This window comes from Melanotaenia boesemani, chromosome 8 (assembly GCF_017639745.1).
Source record: "Melanotaenia boesemani isolate fMelBoe1 chromosome 8, fMelBoe1.pri, whole genome shotgun sequence".
Lineage (NCBI taxonomy): Eukaryota > Metazoa > Chordata > Actinopteri > Atheriniformes > Melanotaeniidae > Melanotaenia > Melanotaenia boesemani.
The window spans coordinates 1,218,189-1,241,485 of NC_055689.1; the positions used below are offsets into that span (position 1 = coordinate 1,218,189).

General features: G+C 44.0%; 1 protein-coding gene across 1 annotated transcript in view; it reads left to right on the forward strand.

Annotated features, from left to right (window-relative positions):
- Positions 1 to 21,411: 21,411 nt before the first annotated feature.
- LOC121643869 overlaps positions 21,412 to 23,297 on the forward strand; it is a 45,744-nt gene continuing 43,858 nt past the window's right edge. The window contains exon 1 of the mRNA XM_041991456.1: positions 21,412 to 21,510. Coding sequence (XP_041847390.1) covers positions 21,480 to 21,510 — 31 coding nt within the window. The 5' untranslated portion in view covers positions 21,412 to 21,479. The remainder of the gene's footprint in view (positions 21,511 to 23,297) is intronic.

Sequence of the window (23,297 nt, forward strand, 5' to 3'; positions counted from 1 at the left end):
TTATTTAGCAGAAGGTGTTCTGATGCTCAACTCACATCACACCCAACCATAGTCCCTTCCACATGTGGTGAGCCTATGGGAGGAATGGTCCTTGTCACCTTTTCGGGCTGAGCGTCATTACACCAGTGTTACTACACCAGTATCACTACACCAGTATCACTGCACCAATATCACTATACCAGTATCACTATACCAGTATCACTGCACCAATATCACTATACCAGTATCACTACACCAGTATCACTATACCAGTATAACTGCACCATTATCACTATACCAGTATCACTGCACCAATATCACTATACCAGTATCACTATACCAGTATCACTGCACCAATATCACTATACCAGTATCACTGTATCAGTATACCAGTATCACTACACTAGTATCACTACACCAGTATCAATGTATCAGTATACCAGTATCACTACACTAGTATCACTACACCAGTATCACTGCACTTCTATAATTACATCAGTATCACTGCACGGTATCGCTGCACCAGTATCACTGCACAGTATCACTACACCACTATCACTGCACAGTATCACTTCACAGGTATCACTATTCCAGTATCACTACACCAGTATCACTATACCAGTATCACTGCACCAGTATAACTACATCAGTATCACTGCACCAGTATCACTATACCAGTATCACTGCACCAGTATCACTACACCAGTATCACTATACCAGCATCACTGCACCAGTATCACTTCACAGTATCCCTGCACCAGTATCACTATACCAGTATCACTGCACAGTATCACTATACCAGTATCGCTGCACCAGTATCACTGCACCAGTATCACTACACCAGTATCACTATACCAGTATCACTGCACCAGTATCACTGCACAGTATCCCTGCACCAGTATCACTATACCAGTATCACTGCACCAGTATCACTATACCAGTATCGCTGCACCAATATCACTACACCAGTATCACTGCACCAGTATCACTATACCAGTATCACTGCACCAGTATAATTACATCAGTATCATTGCACCTTTATCAGTATACCAGTATCATTGCACCAGTATCACTACACCAGTATCACTGCACAGTATCACTGCACCAGTATCACTACACAATATCACTGCACTAGCATCACTATTCCAGTATCACCACACCAGTATGACTATACCAATATTACTGCACCAGTATCACTGCACCAGTATCACTATACCTGTATCACTGCACCAGTATCACTATACCAGTATCACTACACCAGTATCACTGCACCAGTATCACTATACCAGTATCACTACACCAGTATCACTATACCAGCATCATTGCACCTTTCTCAGTATACCAGTATCACTGCACCAGTATCACTATACCAGTATCAATGCACTGTATTGCTGCACCAGTATCACTATACCAGTATCACTGCACCAGTATAATTACATCCGTATTTTAGCACCTTTATCAGTATACCAGTATCACTATACCAGTATCACTATACCAGTATCACTGTACAGTATCGCTGCACCAGTATCACTATACCAGTATCAATACACCAGTATCACTGCACAGTATCACTACACCAGTATCACTATACCAATATTACTGCACCAGTATCACTGCACCAGTATCACTATACCAGTATCACTGCACCGGGATTACTATACCAGTATCACTATACCAGTATCACTGCACCAGTATCACTACATCATAATCACTGCACCAGTATCACTATACCAATATTACTGCACCAGTATCACTGCACCAGTATCACTATACCAGTATCACTAAACCAGTATCACTATACCAGCATCATTGCACCTTTATCACTATACCAGTATCACTGCACCAGTATCACTATACCAGTATCACTGCACTGTATTGCTGCACCAGTATCACTATACCAGTATCACTGCACCAGTATAATTACATCCGTATTATAGCACCTTTATCAGTATACCAGTATCACTGAACCAGTATCACTATACCAGTATCGCTGTACAGTATTGCTGCACTAGTATCACTATACCAGTATCACTGCACCAGTATCACTATACCAGTATCAATACACCAGTATCACTGCACAGTATCACTGCACCAGTATCACTGCACAGTGTCACTGCACCAGTATCACTATATCAGTATCACTGCACCAGTATCACTACATCAGTATCACTGCACCAGTATGACTATACCAATATCACTGCACCACCAGTATCACTATACCAGTATCACTGCACCAGTATCACTACACCAGTATCACTGCACTAGTATCACTATTCCAGTATCACTACACCAGTATTACTGCACCGGGATCACTATACCAGTATCACTATACCAGTATCACTGCACCAGTATCACTACATCAGTATCACTGCACCAGTATCACTATACCAATATTACTGCACCAGTATAACTGCACCAGTATCACTATACCTGTATCACTGCACCAGTATCACTATACCAGTATCACTACACCAGTATCACTGCACCAGTATCACTATACCAGTATCACTACACCTGTATCACTATACCAGCATCATTGCACCTTTATCACTATACCAGTATCACTGCACCAGTATCACTATACCAGTATCACTGCACCAGTATAATTACATCCGTATTATAGCACATTTATCAGTATACCAGTATCACTGAATCAGTATCACTATACCAGTATCACTGTACAGTATCGCTGCACCAGTATTACTACACCAGTATCACTGCACCAGTATCACTGCACCAGTATCACTATACCAGTATCAAAACACCAGTATCACTGCACAGTATCACTACACCAGTATCACTGCACAGTGTCACTGCACCAGTATCACTATACCAGTATCACTGCACCAGTATCACTACATCAGTATCACTGCACCAGTATGACTATCCCAATATCACTGCACCACCAGTATCACTATACCAGTATCACTGCACCAGTATCACTATACCAGTATCACTGCACCAGTATCACTACACCAGTATCACTGCACCAGTATCACTATACCACTATCACTGCACAGTCTCACTGCACCAGTATCACTATAGTGATAGTGATTTAGCATAATTAAACATTAAAGATGTTTAATAAAATAATTAATTTGAATAAATAAAATACAATAAAATTATTAATTATTAGTCAAAATATTGATTATACCTTGGGCACCACCACACAGTTAGCGTAATACTTTTCTAATGGCTGTGTGGACACCATCAGAGTACAAAATTAATTAATTTAATAAATTAATTAATTCAAGCTAGTCAAATCAATCAGTTATTAATCAATCTGTCTCAGGGCGCTAATAACATGAATTCTTAATTTGAAGAGACCCATAACATGACTCAACGGAGGAGTTCACAATAACCAGACCAGTTTAGGATAAATATTCAATATTTATTACTAGTCTAATCAGGCATAAATGAAAAATGAAATATTAAAAAGGACTTCGAATGGAAAAATTAATCAAACATTATATTATAAAATGCAGAATATGGTGTTCAAACCAGACGCTTATTTTCAAGTCAGAATGAATAAAATGTGTGTAAGAAATTAAACAAAGTAATTAAACTGTGGTGTTAATTCAACTAATGTTTAAGAAAACTGACAAAAGGGATATCTGAATCCTAAAAGAAAAGGAGGGAAAACAGAACCTCATCTGTTTAAAGCTGAAAGTTTAACTAAGATGTAGAACGGCTAAGGTCACCGTCAGATAACCAATCATTCCTTGGCAGACCAGCAGAGAATTGATCCGAGCAGGACTCGTCCAGTTCTATTTGGATCGAGCCGACTTACGACTGTTGTGGTGACTCTCCTGGGCAAATGAGAAAGTTGGCACAGGTGGTTTGGCTCCCGAACGACTCCCAAGAAGGCCAGAAGATGCGTCACGTGGTGGTTCAAAGGTTTGGATCAGGCAGCCTCATGCGGACTCTCCCGCGGCTCGCCAGATGGTGTCGAGGATGATGGACATTGAATGGTTTGCAGTGGTATGGCATAAGATAAAAAGTCCAGCTTTGGATCAGTCCAGAAAGAAACTCTGTAGAACTGGTTCTGAAGTGTGTGTCAGCCTGAGTTAACCAGTCATCCAAACTAAAGATCAAAATTTATGATCAATATTAAAAATCCAAAAGATAAAACATAACTAAAAAGGAAGTATCAGTTGGGAAAGGCATGAACAAAACAGATTTAATCAGTCCAAAAAGAAACTAAATCAATCATGCATCTTCAATGCAGGCCCAAACTTTAGTATCTGATGATGTTCTTACATCATGTCAAACTTAATTCTTCATGCCTCAGCTCTTTCCCTCCCTGGCATTCCAAAGACATGTCCTGAGAATATTATGTCTCTAGGACTTCTGAAAGAAAAGAGCCATTTCTGAAGAAGATTCAGGTACAACTCCAGGGGAAGTTGGAGACCCACTAAAGCTTTTTGTTCTGAGTTTCAAAAGTGTTAGTGTGATGACCCGCCCCACAGAAGGATGTGGGACCATTATTTTGACCAATAAGCATTCAGGAGTTTGGTGGTCAGCTCAGACAGCAGACGTAGGCTGGTCTGATCATTTTGTAAAAGTATCAAATTAAACCTTTGTGAATATTTCTGTATGTCCAAGTTATTAACGCCTTAAAATGAAACATCAATAAAATCATCAATGAATCATTAAAGAGACACAATAAAAATAGTAAGAAGGCGATACCTTGAAAAGATGAACACGTTAATAAAGTTTGAGATCACAAGTTAATCAAGCTTGTTGATTAAACCTTGTACAAAATGATAATGATTATAAGCATGGTATGCACTATCAAAATAAAACACATGTGTGTGTATATATATACATATTTAACTGAACATTTTAAAATAATAAGAGTAGTATCTTTTCCTCTCTCTGTCTTCTCTATGGTGTGACACAGAGAAAACCTTAAATCACTTTATTACCCTCTTGGAATGTGTAAGAAAAACAGTTCTTGGTGTGTCCAGATGGTTTGTTTCCAGTTAAGATTGCCTGTGAAAGGGGGTTGTATCAAAGTGGGACCTTATTTTTCTTTAGCTAATTCTTGTTCAGTTTTATGATTTTGTATTATTTTTGTATGAGTTTGGCTATTGACATTTGTGTGGATTTTTATTTTGGGTTTTATATTTCACTTGCTGTGTTTCTAATTGCATGAGGGTAGACACCTGGTCATGATTGAGAACAACTGATTTCATTTAGGTCCCCCACACCCCCCTGGCTCTGGATTGGACAATGAGTAATAAGAAGCCTCTCTTAAGGCTTGAAGGAGGATGAACAGGGAGGAAGGCAAGCAGCAGACCAAGCAGAATAGAAATGTTGGACAGAACAGACAAAGCTGCAGTACAGGCGGGACTGAAGGAGTCAGAGGAAGCTGCATGGACTGCAGACAGATAACCGAAGAGGCTGCAGGACTGACCCAGGCCTTGAGTAGACTACTGCTATGCCTGTTACCAGCCAAGTAAAAGTGGAAGAGCTTGTGGATGCCACAGGCGTGCAACCTCTTTCCTCCTCATAGAAAATTGCAGCAACTGAGTTAGACTTTCTTCTCCCCCCCACAGCGGCATGTCGAGAATATCCAGCCGACAGGGTGATGACCACAGACCCAGGCCGGCTGGTTGACCTGAATTATCTCCAGTGAGAAATATTAGGAGTACGCTGGGACATTCTGTGGATGCTTGCGAGTTCTAGATCAAGGACAGAGGTTTTTTTTACTTTAGTCCCCTGCCTCCACTTTTTTGGAATTGGGTTTTTTCCTTTTAACCATTTTAGTAATCTTTTGTCTTTTAGTATTATGATTTTTTAAATTTCCTTATATATTTTATTTTTACAAAAAGAGAAACTATTTTATTGTCCATAAAATTGTAAACCCTATATACTCTCCTTTTTTGACAGTGGAAATTCTTTTTTGCTGGTATTTAGAAGAACCCTCACTCTATTGAGTGACATTGTTCCCTTTTTGGCGTTGTTGACCGATACCAGCTCCACTGTTGAAGATGGAAACTGCTCAGAGTGAGGGAAACCCACCAGTGACACAGTTTGTTTTTACCATGGTCTATGGGGGCTGCTTGGATTCCTAAATTTGATGGTAATAAAAACAAATTTTCAGAATGGAGGGCTCAGGTGGAGGCCATGTTGCAGGCCCAAGGACTGAGCCAACAGCAGCAAGCAGACTTTGTTCTAGGGGCCCTAGAACAAGAGCCCAAGCGGGAACTGCAGCTGGTCAGTCAAGGTGACAAAAATACTGGACAGAAGGTACTGTACATTTTACAAAAGCTGTATACTAAGCCTTCAACTAGCCCACAACTGCAGTCTAGCTTTTTCAATTGTAGTGCTGAGGAAAGCATTGGAACTTTTATATTAAGACTAAGAGAACTGTTTTTCAGATGGCAGGAGCAGAGTGAAGGCGATCCTGATGATGGCAAGGACCTACTTCTGGACCAGCTAATGGTTGGCCTACAACCAAAACCTGTGAAACAGGAACTGAGCAGGCAGATGAGACGCCATGAAACCATGACTTTCTTTCTTATCTGCAAGAAGGCAAGGGCCCTGGAACAGGAACTACAAAATGATGCGGTGGCCACTTCCTCCCACAGGGTCACAGCTCAAACCCAGAGGAGCACCACAACCAATGAGGAACTGAAGGCCCAGCTATTGGCAAAGCTCCAAGCAGGGCTGGTTGGGGAGATGAAGAAAGAGATTCTGGAGCAGATGAAGGCCATCTCAGTCAACCTCATGGAAGAAGTAAGGTCACAGCTGTCTGGCAAGGAAGCCTCTCCAGCTCCGAGACCTCCGAGGGTCACAGTACAGGCCCCACGAATGAGGCGACAAGACAACCCAGCAATGCCCGTCTACCAGTGGGGCACGCAGGGTAGACTAATCTGCAGATGATGTGGTGTTGCCAGGCATGTGCAGCGTCACTGCTTGCAGAGGCCTGGGCCCCAGCATTTGTATCTCCCCGGCAGTTGAGGGCCAAGCTGTGGGGGTGGTTACACCAGATGAGTCTACAACAGCTGTACAGTCAAAATCTGCCTTGGTAGGTGAGTGCCCTGAGGTTTTGGTTGGAATGAATGATCACTCCATACCCTTTGTGCTTGATAGAGGCTCCCAAGTGACAATGCTGAGCAGCAGTTTGTTTACCAAGTACCTGGAGGGGGCTAGTGTGATGAGTGCGGGCCAGGCCCCTGAATTAACATTGCTTGCTGCCAATGGACAACAGATCCCCTACGTTGTCTAGACCCTGGTGGACTGTACGGCAGGGTGAGTACACACTCCTCAAAACGGGGTGATAATTGTTGCTGATGACTGTTTGGTGCCTAACAAGGGCATACTGGGCATGAACATTATCCAGGAATTGTGGTCTACTCTCACTAAAGGGAATCACCCAGGGTTTTCTGCTTTCAGAACCACTGTAGCACCTGTGGAGGGATGGGCTTGGGCACTAGCATTTGTGCAATGTCAACTTTGTTGCCACAAGCTGCCTTCCTCCCCCCCTTTCAGGGTGTAGCAAAGTTGCCATCACAACCACCAGTTATTATCCCAGCCTACTCTGAGATGATAATATGGACACGAGTATCGGAAGGTGTGTCTAATACCTCATGTGACTGTGGAGCCTCTCCCTGATGGTGACAGAGTGGCGTGTGGGAAGGAAGCTGGCAACCTTAAATGGTGGCAAGTACCTTGCAGGGTCTACACCCCCAACCCTTATCCAGTAGAGGTTCCACAGCGTCAGCCATTGGCTCAAGTACAAGGGGGAACCAAAGACGACATACAAAGTGAGCAAGAGCTAGTTCTTGGTAGTGTGGAACCAGATGTAGTAGAGGTGTCGGTGAGACGGGTTGGCACGTCAGAGGGAGTAGATGAACCCACAAAGCATCCTGTACTGTCTCTGCAGGGAGATGGACTGACCCCCACCAACAGGCTAAAATGACCCATCTGTTACAGAGATGGACACGGGTGTTTTCAAGCCATTAAGGCGAATTTGGTCGCACAGAGGCAGTAACGCACCAAATCCCAACTGGATCGGCACCACCGAGCCATGAGCGATATCGGCCAGTTCCTCCAAGCCTCTATACGGAGCTGTGAACCCTGCTACAGAATATGCTCAATAATGGTGGAGAGGGAGAGCGCAAGCCCCTGGGCAGCTCCCATTGTACTGGTACGTAAGAAGGATGGAAGCTGGAGGTTCTGCGTGGATTACAGGAGGATGAACGCACTGACCCACAAGGTTGCGCATCCTCTACCACGTATAGAGGAGTCACTGACTGGACTTAAAGCCACAAAGTGGTACTCCACCCTGGACCCTGCAAGTGGCTACTGGCAGGTGGAGATGGATCCCTCCGACCGAGATAAAAAGGCCTTCACAACACCATTTGGCTTGTATGAGTATGAGTGGATGCCATTTGGCCTGTGTAATGCCCCCGCCACATTCCAAAGGCTGATGCAGCGTTGTCTAGGGAACATGGTAAATGATTTTTTTGTTCATTTACCTGGATGACGTGGTTGTGTTTTCCTTAGATTTCAACTGCCATGTAAGCCACTTGGAGGAAGTGTTTCAAAAGCTCCATCAATATGGATTGAAGCTGGAGCCCAACAAGTGCCACCTGTTTCAGCAGAAAGTGACTTACTTGGGACATGTCATCAGTGAGGAGGGAGTGGACACAGATCCAGCCAAAACAGCAGCAGTGAGAGACTGACCAGTACCCCAGACAGTAAAGCAGGTGAAATTTTTTCTTGGGTTTGCTGGCTATTATCGTCAGTTCATACTCGCCTTCTCTAAGGTTGGAGAGTTGACCTTTCTTGACCTGTGGAGCTGAACACCATGTCATAAATCTGAGTCCTGGGTTTTACCAGTCAGATCCTCCCTTTTGGAGCAAGAAGGAAATGTCCTGTTGGTCTGTAAGGAGAATGTTTCATTCAGTAAGAATTAAATAGAAGTTCAGTCTTTATTTTCGAGGCCAAATCCTCTACACCAGTATCACTGCACCAGTGTCATTATACCAGTATCATTGCACCAATATCACTACACCAGTATCACTGCACCAGTATCATTGCACCAGTATCACTGCACCAGTATCATTGCACCAGTATCACTGATCAAGTATCATTACACCAGTATCACTGCACCAGTGTCATTATACCAGTATCACTGCACCAGTATCACTACACCAGTATCACTGCACCAGTATCATTGCACCAGTATCACTGCACCAGTATCACTGTACCAGTATCCCTGATCAAGTATCATTACACCAGTATCACTGCACCAATATCATTATACCAGTATCACTGCACCAGTATTATTGCACCAGTACCATTGCACCAGTATCAGTGATCAAGTATCATTACACCAGTATCACTGCACCAGTGTCATTATACCAGTATCACTGCACCAGTATCACTGCACCAGTATCATTGCACCAGTATCACTGCACCAGTATCACTGCACCAGTATCATTGCACCAGTATCACTGATCAAGTATCATTACACCAGTATCACTGCACCAGTGTCATTATACCAGTATCATTGCACCAGTATCACTGATCAAGTATCATTACACCAGTATCACTGCACCAGTGTCATTATACCAGTATCATTGCACCAGTATCACTGATCAAGTATCATTACACCAGTATCACTGCACCAGTGTCATTATACCAGTATCACTGCACCAGTATCACTACACTAGTATCACTGCACCAGTATCATTGCACCAGTATCACTGTACCAGTATCATTGCACCAGTATTACTGCACCAGTATCACTGCACCAATATCATTATACCAGTATCACTGCACCAGTATCACTACACCAGCATCCCTGCACCAGTATCACTGCACCAGTATCATTGCACCAGTATCACTGATCAAGTATCATTATACCAGTATCACTGCACCAGTATCACTACACCAGTATCACTGCACCAGTATCATTGCACCAGTATCACTGCACCAGTATCATTGCACCAATATCACTGATCAAGTATCATTACACCAGTATCACTGCACCAGTGTCATTATACCAGTATCATTGCACCAGTATTGCTACACCAGTATCATTATACCAGTATCACTGCACCAGTATCACTACACCAGTATCATTGCACCAGTATCACTGCACCAGAAGTAAATTATAAAGTAGTTTCTTATTTATACATCCTATAAAAAATCTAGAAGATTTAATCCATGTGCAGGTACAAATGTTACTTAAGGCTATTAACCTGGTGTTAGCATGAAGCTACATAGCAGTGCTAATCTTGTTCTGTGCTAGCACTAGATTAGTTTAAGCTAATGTCGGGAAACCAGGTCATATTTAGTTTTCAGTGAGTGTATTTACAGGACTACACATCAACTCAATTCTGTCAGGGTTGGTGTTAGGATCCAAGGAGGAGGAAATGCTGGGAAAGGTTAACATACACTTTATTTTGACACTTGTCAGTGGAATGAGATGAGATCGTGGGGAGGACGGGCTGGAGCGGGCAGACAGGATTCTCCGAAGTCACCAGCGAGGTTCGGGTCGGGTTCTTGTAGGGAGAAAGCATAGGAGAGTTAACGTCAAGTTACGAGATAGAGACTAGACTTAGGTCACGACTGGTTACCACAGATTGTAGTATAATCCAGCGAAGACTGAAGATCCGCCTGGAGTTCTTATGCGTGAGTGGTGATTAGTCTGATGACTTCCAGCTGCGCCGTCCTGATAGAAGAGGTGCTCTGTGATCCAAATAAGGTCAGCAGAAAGTGAGGAAGCGTGAGCCATGACAAATTCATCAAGATTGTCACATTGGAATTGAAAATAAACAATAAAGATGTTCAAAGAGAAGCTCAGTATCTATGTTACTTAGTGGTGACCAAGCTAGTGTTATGTGATCCAGTTTCATTTTACAGGAGGCTAGCAAGGATGCTAGCTGGTGTTTGAAGTAGCTACAACATGAAAATGTGGAGAAATATAGACTTTAACCAGTCTGATTTAGTAAAGGAAGATATAAGAATGAAGAGAAAGTGACATAAATCTGAATTTTAAGTAAAGAGGAAGGACACAGATCAGGTGGAAACTGAACCCAAACCCAGAACCAGCAGACCCACAACTCCCAATGTGGATCCACACCAGGATCCAGTTGTTGCACCAGACCCTGTCGCTGACACACCTGGGACGCATTACCGCAGTCACTCACCGGAATTCTGATGGCTTACAGCTGCTGCCACTCTGACTCAAGGACTACTTATACTCCAGTTACACAGTCAGTCGTTGTCGGACCTCATTTTAATGCTGTTGGACTCTCCTAACCTCCCCTTCCCAGTCCCGACTACCTGCATCACTGATTATCATCCAGAGACTTCCACTACTCCTATCTACATAGTAAGAACCTGTGTTACCTCCTCAGTTCTTATAATAAATCCTGCTTACCTTAACCTGTCTGCTCGGAGTCCTTCGTAACAGAAGGTCCGACGATAACCGAAAACGGAGATGGATCCACCTACCAACCGCTTTTCCAGAGACAGCCAACAATGCAGCGGATTTCTGCTCCAGTGCTCCTTACACCTAGAGATGAACCCCAGCAAGTATCCAACCGATCGCTCAAAAATTGCATATATCATATCCCTGCTTTCAGGACCGGCTCTGCAGTGGGCAGAAGCCATTTGGCAGCAGAACGGCGCTGTAATCCAATCCTTCTCGCAGTTTACCCAGCACTTCCGGGAAGTGTTCGGGATTCCCGCTGGTGACGCCACCGTACAAGAACAGCTGTTTCGACTACAACAAGGAAACACCTCCATATCCACGCATGTCCTGAAATTCCGCACCCTAGCGGCCGCCAGTGGCTGGAATGAGGCAGCACTTTTCACCCATTTCCGCATGAGCTTGGAGCCTTCTCTTCATCTCCACCTATCTACCCAGGATGACAGCATTGGGCTGGAGAAGTTCATGCAACTCGCCATCCAGGTAGCTCATAGAGAGTTGTCTCCAGGACATCCCACCTATGGCTGCAGCTTCCCCCATAACTGCTCCAGAGCCCATGCAAGTCAACGCAGTACGCCTAACACCCACAGAGCGGCGCCGCAGGCTCATAAACGGACTTTGCCTTTACTGCGGTCAGGCTGACCATCAGATTGAGAAGTGTCCCGTTTCACCTCCAAGACCAAGGGTGAGTGTGACTGATTCTATTCCTCTTCCTGCAGAATCCCTCACTACTCCAGTTACATTGTTACTACCCACCGGTTCTTTGTCAGTCACAGCTCTTCTCGATTCAGGCTCAGCCTGGGTCCCTGAGACGCCCATTACATCTCCAGTGCCATCGATGTCCAAACCCTTTCAGCGTTCAGTCCATCACAGGAAAATATCTTACTCCACGTGGTATACATTTCCAAACCCCTCCATTAACGCTACAAGTCGGATGTCTACACCAGGAGGAAATCACCCTACTGGTATTAGAACTCGCCAAGGTTGATGTCATTCTGGGACGGCCCTGGTTGCAACAACATGCTCCACATTTATCTTGGTCAACCGGGAAAATCTTACGATGGGGTGACGGCTGTTATCCCACCTGTTTTTCCAACCGTCCAGAACCATGACAGCCCACTGAAATCACCCTGGGGGCCACTTTCATAGAAAGTCCGGACAGTGACAAAATTCATGACATACCCCCTGTATATCATTCCTTCCAGGATGTGTTCAGCCCTCAACGTGCAGCCCAATTACCTCCACATAGACCATGGGACTGCGCTATAGACTTCCAGTGGATCGCGTGTATCCTTTGTCTATCCCAGAAACTGTGGCTATGGAGAAATACATCAAAGAGGTCCAGGAACAAGGTTTCATCCATCTTTCCACATCCCCAGTCGCTTCTAGTTTCTTCTTTGTGGAGAAAAAGGATGGTGGGCTGCGACCGTGTATATATTACTGGGGTCTCAACCAAATCACCACAAAGTATAAGTATCCTCTTCCATTAGTTCTGTCTGCCCTGGAAACCCTTCGCGGGCTACCGTCTTCACCAAATTGGACTTACGAAGTGCTTACAACCTCATCCGAATCCGTCAAGGCGACGAATGGAAAACAGCTTTCATCACACCCACAGGTCATTACGAATACCTAGTCATGCCCTATGGTCTAGCCAATGCCCCCTCAGTCTTCCAGGGATTTATGAATGAGATCTTCCGTGACATGATCAATAGATTCCTGATAGTCTACATCGATGACATTCTCATATTCTCCCCGGATATACAAACCCACATCTCTGGTGTTGGAACGCCTCAGACACCACAACCTGTTTTCAAAAGCTGAGAAATGTTCCTTCCATCACTCAGAGGTCGAATTCCTGGGCTACATAGTGGAACCTGCTGGGGTTGAAATGGACCAGAGGAAAGTACAATCGATCCTGGACTGGCCAAAACCCACCACTGTAAAGGCCCTTCAGCGTTTCCTTGGGTTCGCCAACTTTTACAGGAGATTTATCCGTGGCTATAGCATGATAGCCTCACCACTCACTGCCATGCTGAAACACCAGCCCCGATCCCTCACCTGGACTCCTGACGTGGATGAGGCCCTTCTCCGGCTCCGCCAGGCCTCCATCTCTGCTCCTGTCCTCCATCATCCGGATCCTGACCATTCTGCGTGGAAGTGGATGCCTCCACCACTGGCGTTGGGGCGGTCCTTTCCCAACACTCTATAAGATCCCATCGCCTTCATCCATGTGCCTTCTTCTCCAGGAAGCTGACCCAAGCTGAACAGAATTACGAAGTGGGAAACCGAGAGTTGTTGGCCATCAAGCTTGCCCTGGAGGAGTGGCGACATTGGTTGGAGGGTTCCACTCGTCCTTTCGAAGTGCTGACAGACCACAAGAACCTGGCTTATCTACGGGAGGCCCGACGCTTGAACCTACTTCAAGCCAGGTGGGCCCTATTCTTCACTCGCTTTAACTTTACCATCACCTACATTCCAGGATCCAAGAACCGTCGGGCCGATGCACTGTCCAGGCTACATGAGAAGGAAGACAACTCTGAGGTGCCTGAGTCTATCCTCCCTCCTCAGGTGATCATCGGGGCTCTCCAGTGGACTATTGACGACCGTATCTGGGAGGCCTGGGAGGACCAACCTCCGCCACCTGAGACTCCTACAGGTCATCTCTTTGTTCCCACAGACCAGCGCATCCCTCTCATGGAAGTAGCTCACTCCACTCCAGGTACGGGACATCCCCGTATCCAGGCCACCCTGGGCCTGCTACAACCGAAATATTGGTGGCCGGGGATGTCAGCCCAGGTACAGCGGTTCGTGATGGGGTGTTCCACGTGTGCTCAATCTAAGAGTCCCCGTCACCTGCCAGAGGGCAGACTACGACCTCTACCAACGCCACAACGACCCTGGTCTCATCTGGGAGTGGATTACCTGGCTTTCGACCCAAGACTTCCGTTTTGAGACACGCCTGCCGCAAGTTAAGTCCCCGGTTCATTGGTCCCTTCCGGATCCTGGCACGGCTCAATACGGTGACCTACCGGTTGGACCTACCCTCTTCATATCGTCTTCATCCAGTATTTCATGTGGCGCCGGGGTCGCTTGGAGTACCTGGTCGACTGGGAGGGTTATGGACCTGAGGAGCGGTTGTGGGTTCCTCGTCTCTATGTTCTGGACCCCTTCATACTCGGGGACTTCCACCGTCTGCATTCCAGTCGACCTGGGCCCCGTCCCCGGGGCCGGCCCCGGCTTAGGTCCCGCGTTCGCCCGGGCCTCTTGGAGGGGGGGTACTGTTGTTGCACCAGACCCTGTCGCTGACACACCTGGGACGCATTACCTCAGTCAATCACCGGAATTCTGATGGCTTACAGCTGCTGCCACTCTGACTCAAGGACTACTTATACTCCAGCTACACAGTCAGTCGTTGTCGTACCTCGTTTCAATGCTGTTGGACTCTCCTAACCTCCCCTTCCCAGTCCCGACTACCTGTATCGCTGATTATCATCCAGAGACTTCCACTACTCCTATCTACATAGTAAGAACCTGTGTTACCTCCTCAGTTCTTATAATAAATCCTGCTTACCTTAACCTGTCTGCTCGGAGTCCTTCGTAACACCAGTCTTCCAACACCAGACAGTAGATGAATTGAGAATAGCTTAAACATTAACATAAAATATCTAACTCCAATACTTTACCTATTCAGTGTTATTTCATTGAATCAGAAATAAGAAGGATGACATTGAGGATCAAGTTAACAATTTATTAACAGATCAAAAGCAATACAATTACAGAGTTTCTGGGTTCAAGGTGTGTAGCCCTAACTCCAACAATATGCTGGGTCAGTACAGGAGACTGAGAACTCCGTCTATCTCTCCCTGAACCCTTTTTAAAGGCAATGAAAGTGGAACTGTTTTGGGAAGATCTCACACAGCTGTGAGCAACTCAGCCGTTGTCCTGTTATGTAGCTCTGCACACCTGTGAAATGTAGAAACAGAGTGTAGGAGACAAAGCTGGAAATAGAAAGAATACAGACCAACTGCCAGGCCATCCCGTACTTATCTATCACCCACACACATTTTTAGCAAAGCTAAGCATTCTTTGTCATGCATGTCATTTTATGTATTTTCCCACTAGTACTGAGAATCTGTTGTCCTCAGGGGCTTAAAATGTTCTGTTCTTAAGACTATGCATGTCATGTCCACAATGACCACATTAAAGATATAAAGGTGAAGACAAAATAACTCTTCATAGACCAGAAGCAATCCCCCTACTACCACATCAGGATCCAGTCTGCCACCACCAGACAGTAGACCAGAACTGATCCTCTATACTAGCTTCATCACTGCTGTGGCCACACAATAAAGTATATTTTCTTCCAGTGTCGTCATTCAGGCTCTGTAAAAAACAGATAAATAGGATTTCCAAGTCACATCAGCCTTCAGTATGTGAAAAAACATAGTGAAACAATCCAGAAGTCTATTCTCTCCCACAGACTCTGAAGTAACCAGATAACGCTTTCTTTGGTTTGCTAAGTAGAACCTAATTAAGCATGATTATCTGTGTTTCTTTTTTAACTTGAGCTGAAGCAAGAGTCTTTATTGCTCCACATGTCTGGCCACTTCTCACAGTGCTACAATTCATCCTGATGATAGAAATGTACCACTTTTGGACAGCTAACAGAAAGCTAACACTTGACTCTGATGACATCTACCAGTTTGTGTCTCAGAGTTCCGCCTTCTCATCACATCTGAGGTGTAGCCTCCCAGTTTTTATTAAGCATGAGTGAGAGCATCATATCCAGAGGATTCTGCAGCAAAGACATTTAAGTGATGCAAATAAACAGTGAAAAGAAGAAAGGAGGAAACATTATGTCATGAAGTCAGTGTCTAATATTCACTCACACCAGGGAGGGTAACAGATGCTGGTGTGTTCCCCAGAAAGAGTGCTGATGTTAAGGACTTCATCCTTCATCAGGTAGCAGGTGAGAGGGCAGAAAAAGATGGGGGTGGGGGGGTCCTGTAACTATGACCTCATGTCGCTAATTAAACAGGACAAAGGTGAAGTGCAGGTTTAAAGGTAGTTGGATGCTAAGTACAGCATGAGAACAACACTTAGAAAGTTCTGGATGGATTTATTATTTTGGCATAAAGAACATTTTTTTTTTCATTTCACATTTACAAGTTAGAAATAAAATCTAGGTTCTAATGTTATTTACTCTTCTGCAATGGTTTGTTTTCTGCTCATCCCTCCATAAACAAAAACCATTCCAATATTTAATCAGCTGATTTTCTCCTTCATAAAAAATAAGGAAAAAATAACTAAGAATTTTCTAGTAAAGTGAGGGATAGTCACAATCTTATTCTAATGATGGCAGATGAGTGAAAGGGAAATGCATCCCAGTCTTATATTATCCTGACAATAGGCTTTCCTTATTGAACATAATAACCACGAAGAGAAAAATGTAACCCAATCATTGCTCTGTGTACACTGCCACATGATGCATAATGTACGCAGCAGCACTGGAATAAATTTACTTTAATGGATGGAAAATGGGTTGAAGATGTTGTCTGTATGCTCTTCATTGTTCCTTCTTTACAGGTGAACTTCTGTCCTAGCAATGAAAGACAATAAACCATTAAACATCTTCAGCAATGATATTGTTGTTGTTTTCTTTGCTGTTAAAAAACCCATTCATATAAAAGAGTTATGTATTCTACATTTTACAATAAGTCAGTGTCAAGTCTGACTACAGTTCCAAAATAGTTAGGATGCTGTGTAAAATATAAATACCAAATGCAATCTCATCCATCCATATTTTATTCCCAGCTGAAGATAAACATGTCAGTGGATGAAACTGAATCTTCTCACTTCCCAGACATTTACAGACATTTGATAAAAGAGGAGGGAATGCTGCAAAAGGGCCAGGTTTACATGAGTGTTTAATTCCCCTTTAATTCAGAATAAAGACTAAATCCTCTTTAAAATTACCTTAATTAGGTCACCAGGCTTTCGAATGAAATTCCAAATGTAAATGGCCGTTCTGAATTAAACTTAAATCAGAATTAAGTGGCTGGTTTATTCTGATTTTAAATCTAAAATGAATAATTCCTCCATCACCTCCACCTCCAGCATGCTCGTTCCCTTGTCCTGTCGCCATGACGACGTGGTCCTCTACCTCCCTTCTCCTCCTCAGCTGACCACAGTGAAGCAGGATGCTGGTGTCGAACTGCTGCTTCACAACTAGAATCACCATCAGTGTGAAGATGGTTCTTATTACGTGGTCGTCCATGTTGTAGACGAAACAGAAGAAGCAGGAAGTGGACTTTATTTCCTTCCAGTAGACGTAAATACGTCACGGTTCCCCGTCCAATCAAAACTCTTTCCCTCCTCCAGATCTAAAGCCGAATAAATAAAGGCGATAAAACGTGTTTTCCATGTAAACCTCAATTTAGAATTACTATTTTCATGGAAACACGAAGGAGAATACTTTAGTTCTGAATTATTTAATTCTGAATAATTAATTCTGAATTACAAAAACCATGTAACCGTGGCCACTAAACGTCGCCCTGGAACTACTTTTCCAGACGTGTTGCTGCATCAGATTCACTATCAGCTCATATTCTCCATCACATGGTGAAATGTCTCAGTTTCATCCTCTGAGATGATGTTCATCTTCTAGATTTAACTTCATTATTCGCTTGCACAGAAAATTGCACTGCAGTACCAAATCAACAACCATAACCAACAAGACTGTTGTCATACAAAAGCAGAGAGTCCATAAATATCCATTAAAATATCAGCCCTGGGAATAAAATATGACCTAATGAGAGCTGGCAAGAATTCCTCCTATTTACATTTTACACAAAGTCCCAACTTCGGGCACTGGTGTTGTACGAGGACCTTCACAAGGAGACAGGATGAAAAAGCAGCCTAACACATAAGGTTAGCTAACTGTGAAGCTACACTAAAACACAGTTAAATAAAAAATACTGAACACACAGTTCCAGAGAACACCGAGCTGCTTTTGTTCGATTCCAAAGTGAACTATGGGCTGTATATCTCACGCACACTGACACACAAAGCCATTAATGTTCAAATAACAAGCTGCTATTCATGTCCACATGCACAAACAAGGCTCAGACTGGTTAATCACAGGCAGTTCAGCAGGGACTTGGCAGCAGACTGATATCCCACAAGAGTAGCAGAGTCAGTCCCGCTATAGTTGTTTCTGCACAGCTCCAAAGACAGACTGCGGCAAAAGCACAGAAAACAGCTCAGCTTCACCTCAACGGTCCAATGAACAGAGTAAATTAAAATATGCCATTATTCTGTACATGATCAAGATTATCTGAGAATTATCTGTGTGCAACAAATGATAAAAATGGAAGCTTTGCGTGCTGATTACAGTAGATACAAAACTTTCATAATGTCCTAAAAAGGTGAGCTTTTTTCATAGTTTCCTTTCTTATATGTATGAAGAGTAAAAGACAAACAAATAATTTGGGAATGAATATGGACAGGAATAAGCTGGCAGGGTCTTGAGGATAATTTCAGAGCGAAAACGTTTTTGAAGGGATAGCTTGTGGGAAGCAGGGAAAATAATTCATTAATCTATTAAATTTATCACCGGCCACGCTACTCTCTTCGACCTAGGATGAAGAAGTTGGCTGTTGTATGTGTATAACATCCCTAATACCCTAAAAGATTATTGTTTTTTTTTTTGTTTGTTTGTTTTTTGTAATATTCACTCATTTAACATTTCTGACAAAGCACAGCTCTAAAGACCCCCATAAAGAAGAAGTTAAACCAGTTATCCCTTGGCCAGATGAAGATCTATGGAGCCCCTCTCTAGAACTAGGTCTGGAGGTGGGGCTTGGCAGGGCCTGCGGCCCAGGTTGGGTTCAGTTTGAAGAGGTAATGTGGGCCTCCCTTGGGGGTCAGGTGCCTTGTGAGCTGGACAGTAGCTGCAGTAAGGGACCTTGGACCAGCTGGGACGTGAAATGTCACCTCTCTGGAGGGAATGAGCTGGCAAGCAAGGTTGGAAGGTTCCAGGCAGATATATTTGGGCTTGCTTTGACACACGGCTTTGACTCTTGAACCAGTCTCAGATAAGGGTTGGATTCTCATCAACTCTGGAGTTGCCCCTGGTCAGACACTAAGTGGTATGAACATGCTCATTGCCCCCCAGCTCGGTGGCTGTACATTGCTGTTCACTCCGGAAGATGAGAGGGTAGCCTCCCTCTATCTCTGGGTGGGGTGGACGGGTCCTGACTGCAGTTACTACTTATGCACCTAACAGCAGTTCAAAGTACCCACCCTTTTGGATCAGCCCACCTATGGTCACCAGCTGTTGGTAGTGACTGAAAGAACAAGATCACACCAAGATGACCGAAATGAATTTTCTCTGCAGGGTGGCTGGGCTCTCCCTTAGCGAAAGGGTGAGAAGCTCTGTGATCCGGGAGGGGCTCAGAGTAGAGTCGCTGCTGGATGGATGGACAGATGGATGGATGGATGGATGGATGGATGGAGCATTAAACCTTTGTGGTAAATCACAAAACAAGTTAATATTAGCAATTACAAATTTAGCTTGTATTTAAAATTTCTTAGCAAACATTAGCTGCTAACACATTGTAAGATGCATTAGCATGTGAATTTTTCTGGTTTTTTGGTGCATCTACAAAACAAATTAACCAATACTTTAGCCTAAACTTTGGTTTTTATTTTGTGTTTATTAGCATTACAGGCTAATAAACTTTAGTAAGTTGCATTACGATTAGAACTTTTCAGGTATTTTGGTGGACCACAGAACAAATTACCAAATTTACAGCCTCAGCTTTAGATTGACAACATTCTTAAAAAAATAATTTATTATTGTTAATCCAGAACATTTCATATGAACTAAAATTAGCATAAATAAAATATAGAACCTCTATAAAATATAATAAAAATAGTTTTTAAATGTTTACTCCTTCCAGCCCCACTCCCACATATGATTGTCCTTCTAACTCGTAAAGCAAGGCTCCTGTGCGACAGCAGAGGACATGCGCTGCAGCAGCAGATCACGCAGCTCCAGGCCAAGGCTACTGGTGGGACTCACTTGAGAGAGTGGGTTGCATGTGTTTGCTGTATTGTATCAGCTATGAGGTTATGGGGGCTGGACTGCATATGTCCTTGCCCTGAGCTTTCTCTTCATGAAAATCTGGCTTCAGAAGGATCACTGGCACAGAATGAAATCAGACTATAGAGAAGGAGTATTTCCTCCAGTGGAAACAGGATACAGAGAGTGATATCTCAGTGAGGGGGAGGCATGGAGCAAGAAGGAAGTGCTAGGTAGACTTACTGGACATTGGTTATATTAACATTACAGCGTGATGTTTGCTCTTCAGAGATTGAGAAGTCGGTGAGGTTTCTGTAAGAAGCACAGGAGTTTGCTGCCCTCTAGTGCTGAACGACCACCTCCCTCTGTAACACAGTATAACAGCTGAGATGAGTATGAATTATTCAAGGATAACAGGATGATAAAGCAGTATTTCACACATGTACGATAAGAGATGCAATAGATCATGTAAGGCCGATGTTTGTCTCTAAATTAAACTTTAATCTTCAGGGACAAACTGCAGCTGTTGATGTTCCAAAGTAATATCTCTAATATTTTAAGTAAGTGCTAGACATCCTAGGCTTTTATATTTACCCAGGAGTCCCTGAAGTCACATTTATTACTGGATTATTCTGTGTTTATCATCTTATCATGAATAAAATAAAGTCCAAATGATTTCCAAGCTCTACCTTTGTGTTGCATGCATCATTTTAGTCTTGTTCGCCTCTGTTTGAAACTTTCTGTCTTCCACAGATTAGCCTAGTCATACCAGTCAGCATCAGCACAGGGGTGGCACAGGTTTAATGATTAAGCTTTTACTCTCCCTCAGTTTGGCCAGCTGCCCTGCATGTGTGGAAAAAAAAAACGTCTAACACTTGCAGAGTGGATCTGTTGGACATGGCAGCCATTTTAATGTCATTGTAAAAGAAGCTCAAAGTTCAACAAAATTCCAACTTCTCAATGGCCGCAGAGTCAGGGTGGGACAGGTCAGGTAAGCTTTTGGTTTTGATTTGTTAGTTGTTGTCTTAAAACAAAACATGCTCTGCTTCTTTTCCTACTTTAACATGCTTTGACAGTTTCATTAATGCACATGTGTACGAAGAGCTCATAGTGGTATTCACAAGTCAGCTTAAACTGCTCTGTTCTTAGTCAAACCAGAGCTACTCTGCAGGAACGCTCTGATTTGTCATATTGTGTCAGAGGCACTTCTGTATTTGTCATACATCATATATCGTATCAAAGTGTTTAAAGTAGTTTTTTGCTGTTTTTATCCATGTGCAATATATCACATACATCTGCAGTTAATCTCTTTCTAATGTACGCAGATGTAGATTGTTGTTTCACCACAGTTAACTGCTGAAAACAGGAGGCCATTTACCCGGATACACTCACCCTCCTCTTCATCATCTCCACCTGTTCTACTTACTGTTTACACTAATATCCAACCAGCCAATCACACGGCAGCATGTAGTCATGTAGACGTGGTGAAGACGACTTGCTGAAGTTCAAATTGAGCATCAGAATGAGGAAGAAAGAGGATTTAAGAGACTTTGAATGTGACATGGTTGTTGGTCTGAGTGTTTACTGGGATTTTCACCCACAACCATCTCCAGGGTTTCCAGAGATGGTCTGAAGAAGAGAAAATATCCAGAGCAGCAGTTGTCTGGACCAGGATGCAGCAGAAGACACACCGGGTTCCTCCTGCCAGCTAAGAACAGGAAACTGAGGCTACAATTCACACACACTCACCAACACTGGACAATAGAAGATGGAGAAACGTTGCTGGTCTGATGAGTCTCCATTTCAGCTCCACATTCAGATGCTCGGCTCAGAATCTGCTGGAAACATCATGAAAACATGGATCCATCCTGCCTTGGATCAACGCTTCAGGCTGCTGCTGGTGTAATGGTGGGGGGAGATTTTCTTGGTCCACTTTGGGCCCCTTAGTACCAACGTGGTCTGGTTTAACCAGCACAGCCTACCTGAGTATTGTTGCTGACCATGTCCATCCCTTTATGACCACAGTGGAGCATCTTCTGATGCTACTTCCAGCAGGATAATGCACCATGTCACAAAGCTCAGATCATCTCCACCTGCTTTCTACACGATCCGGTTCTAGAAGGTGGACCTGATGAAGAGGATGACCCGGTACTGGAAGGAGGACCTGATGAAGAGGACGGCCCGGTACTTGAAGGCGGTCCTGATGAAGAGGACGGCCCGGTACTAGAAGGCAGACCTGATGAAGAGGACGGCCCGGTACTTGAAGGCGGTCCTGATGAAGAGGATAACCTGGTTTTAGAAGGCGGACCCGATATAGAGGACGACACGATAGTAGAAGGGGGTCCCGATAAAGAGGACGACCCGGTACTTGAAGCAGCCCTGATGTAGAGGACGACAGGGTACTAGAATGCGGTCCTGATGAAGAGGACGACCCGGTACTATAAGGTGGTCCCAATCGAGAGGAGGACCCAGTACTAGAAGGCGGTCCCGATGAAGAGGACAACCAGGTAGTAGAAGGTGGTCCCTATAAAGAGGACGACTCGGTATTAGAAGTTTGACCCGATGAAGAGGACGACCCGGTCCTAGAAGGCGGTCCTGATGAAGAGGTCAACTTGGTCTTAGAAAGCGGTCCCAATGGAGAGCATGACCCGGTAATAAAAGGTGGACCCGATAAAAAGGACGACCTGGTACTAGAAGGTGGACCAGATAGAGAGGACAATCTGGTTCTTGAAGACGGTCCCGGTGAAGAAGACGATCCGGTACTAGAAGGTGGACACG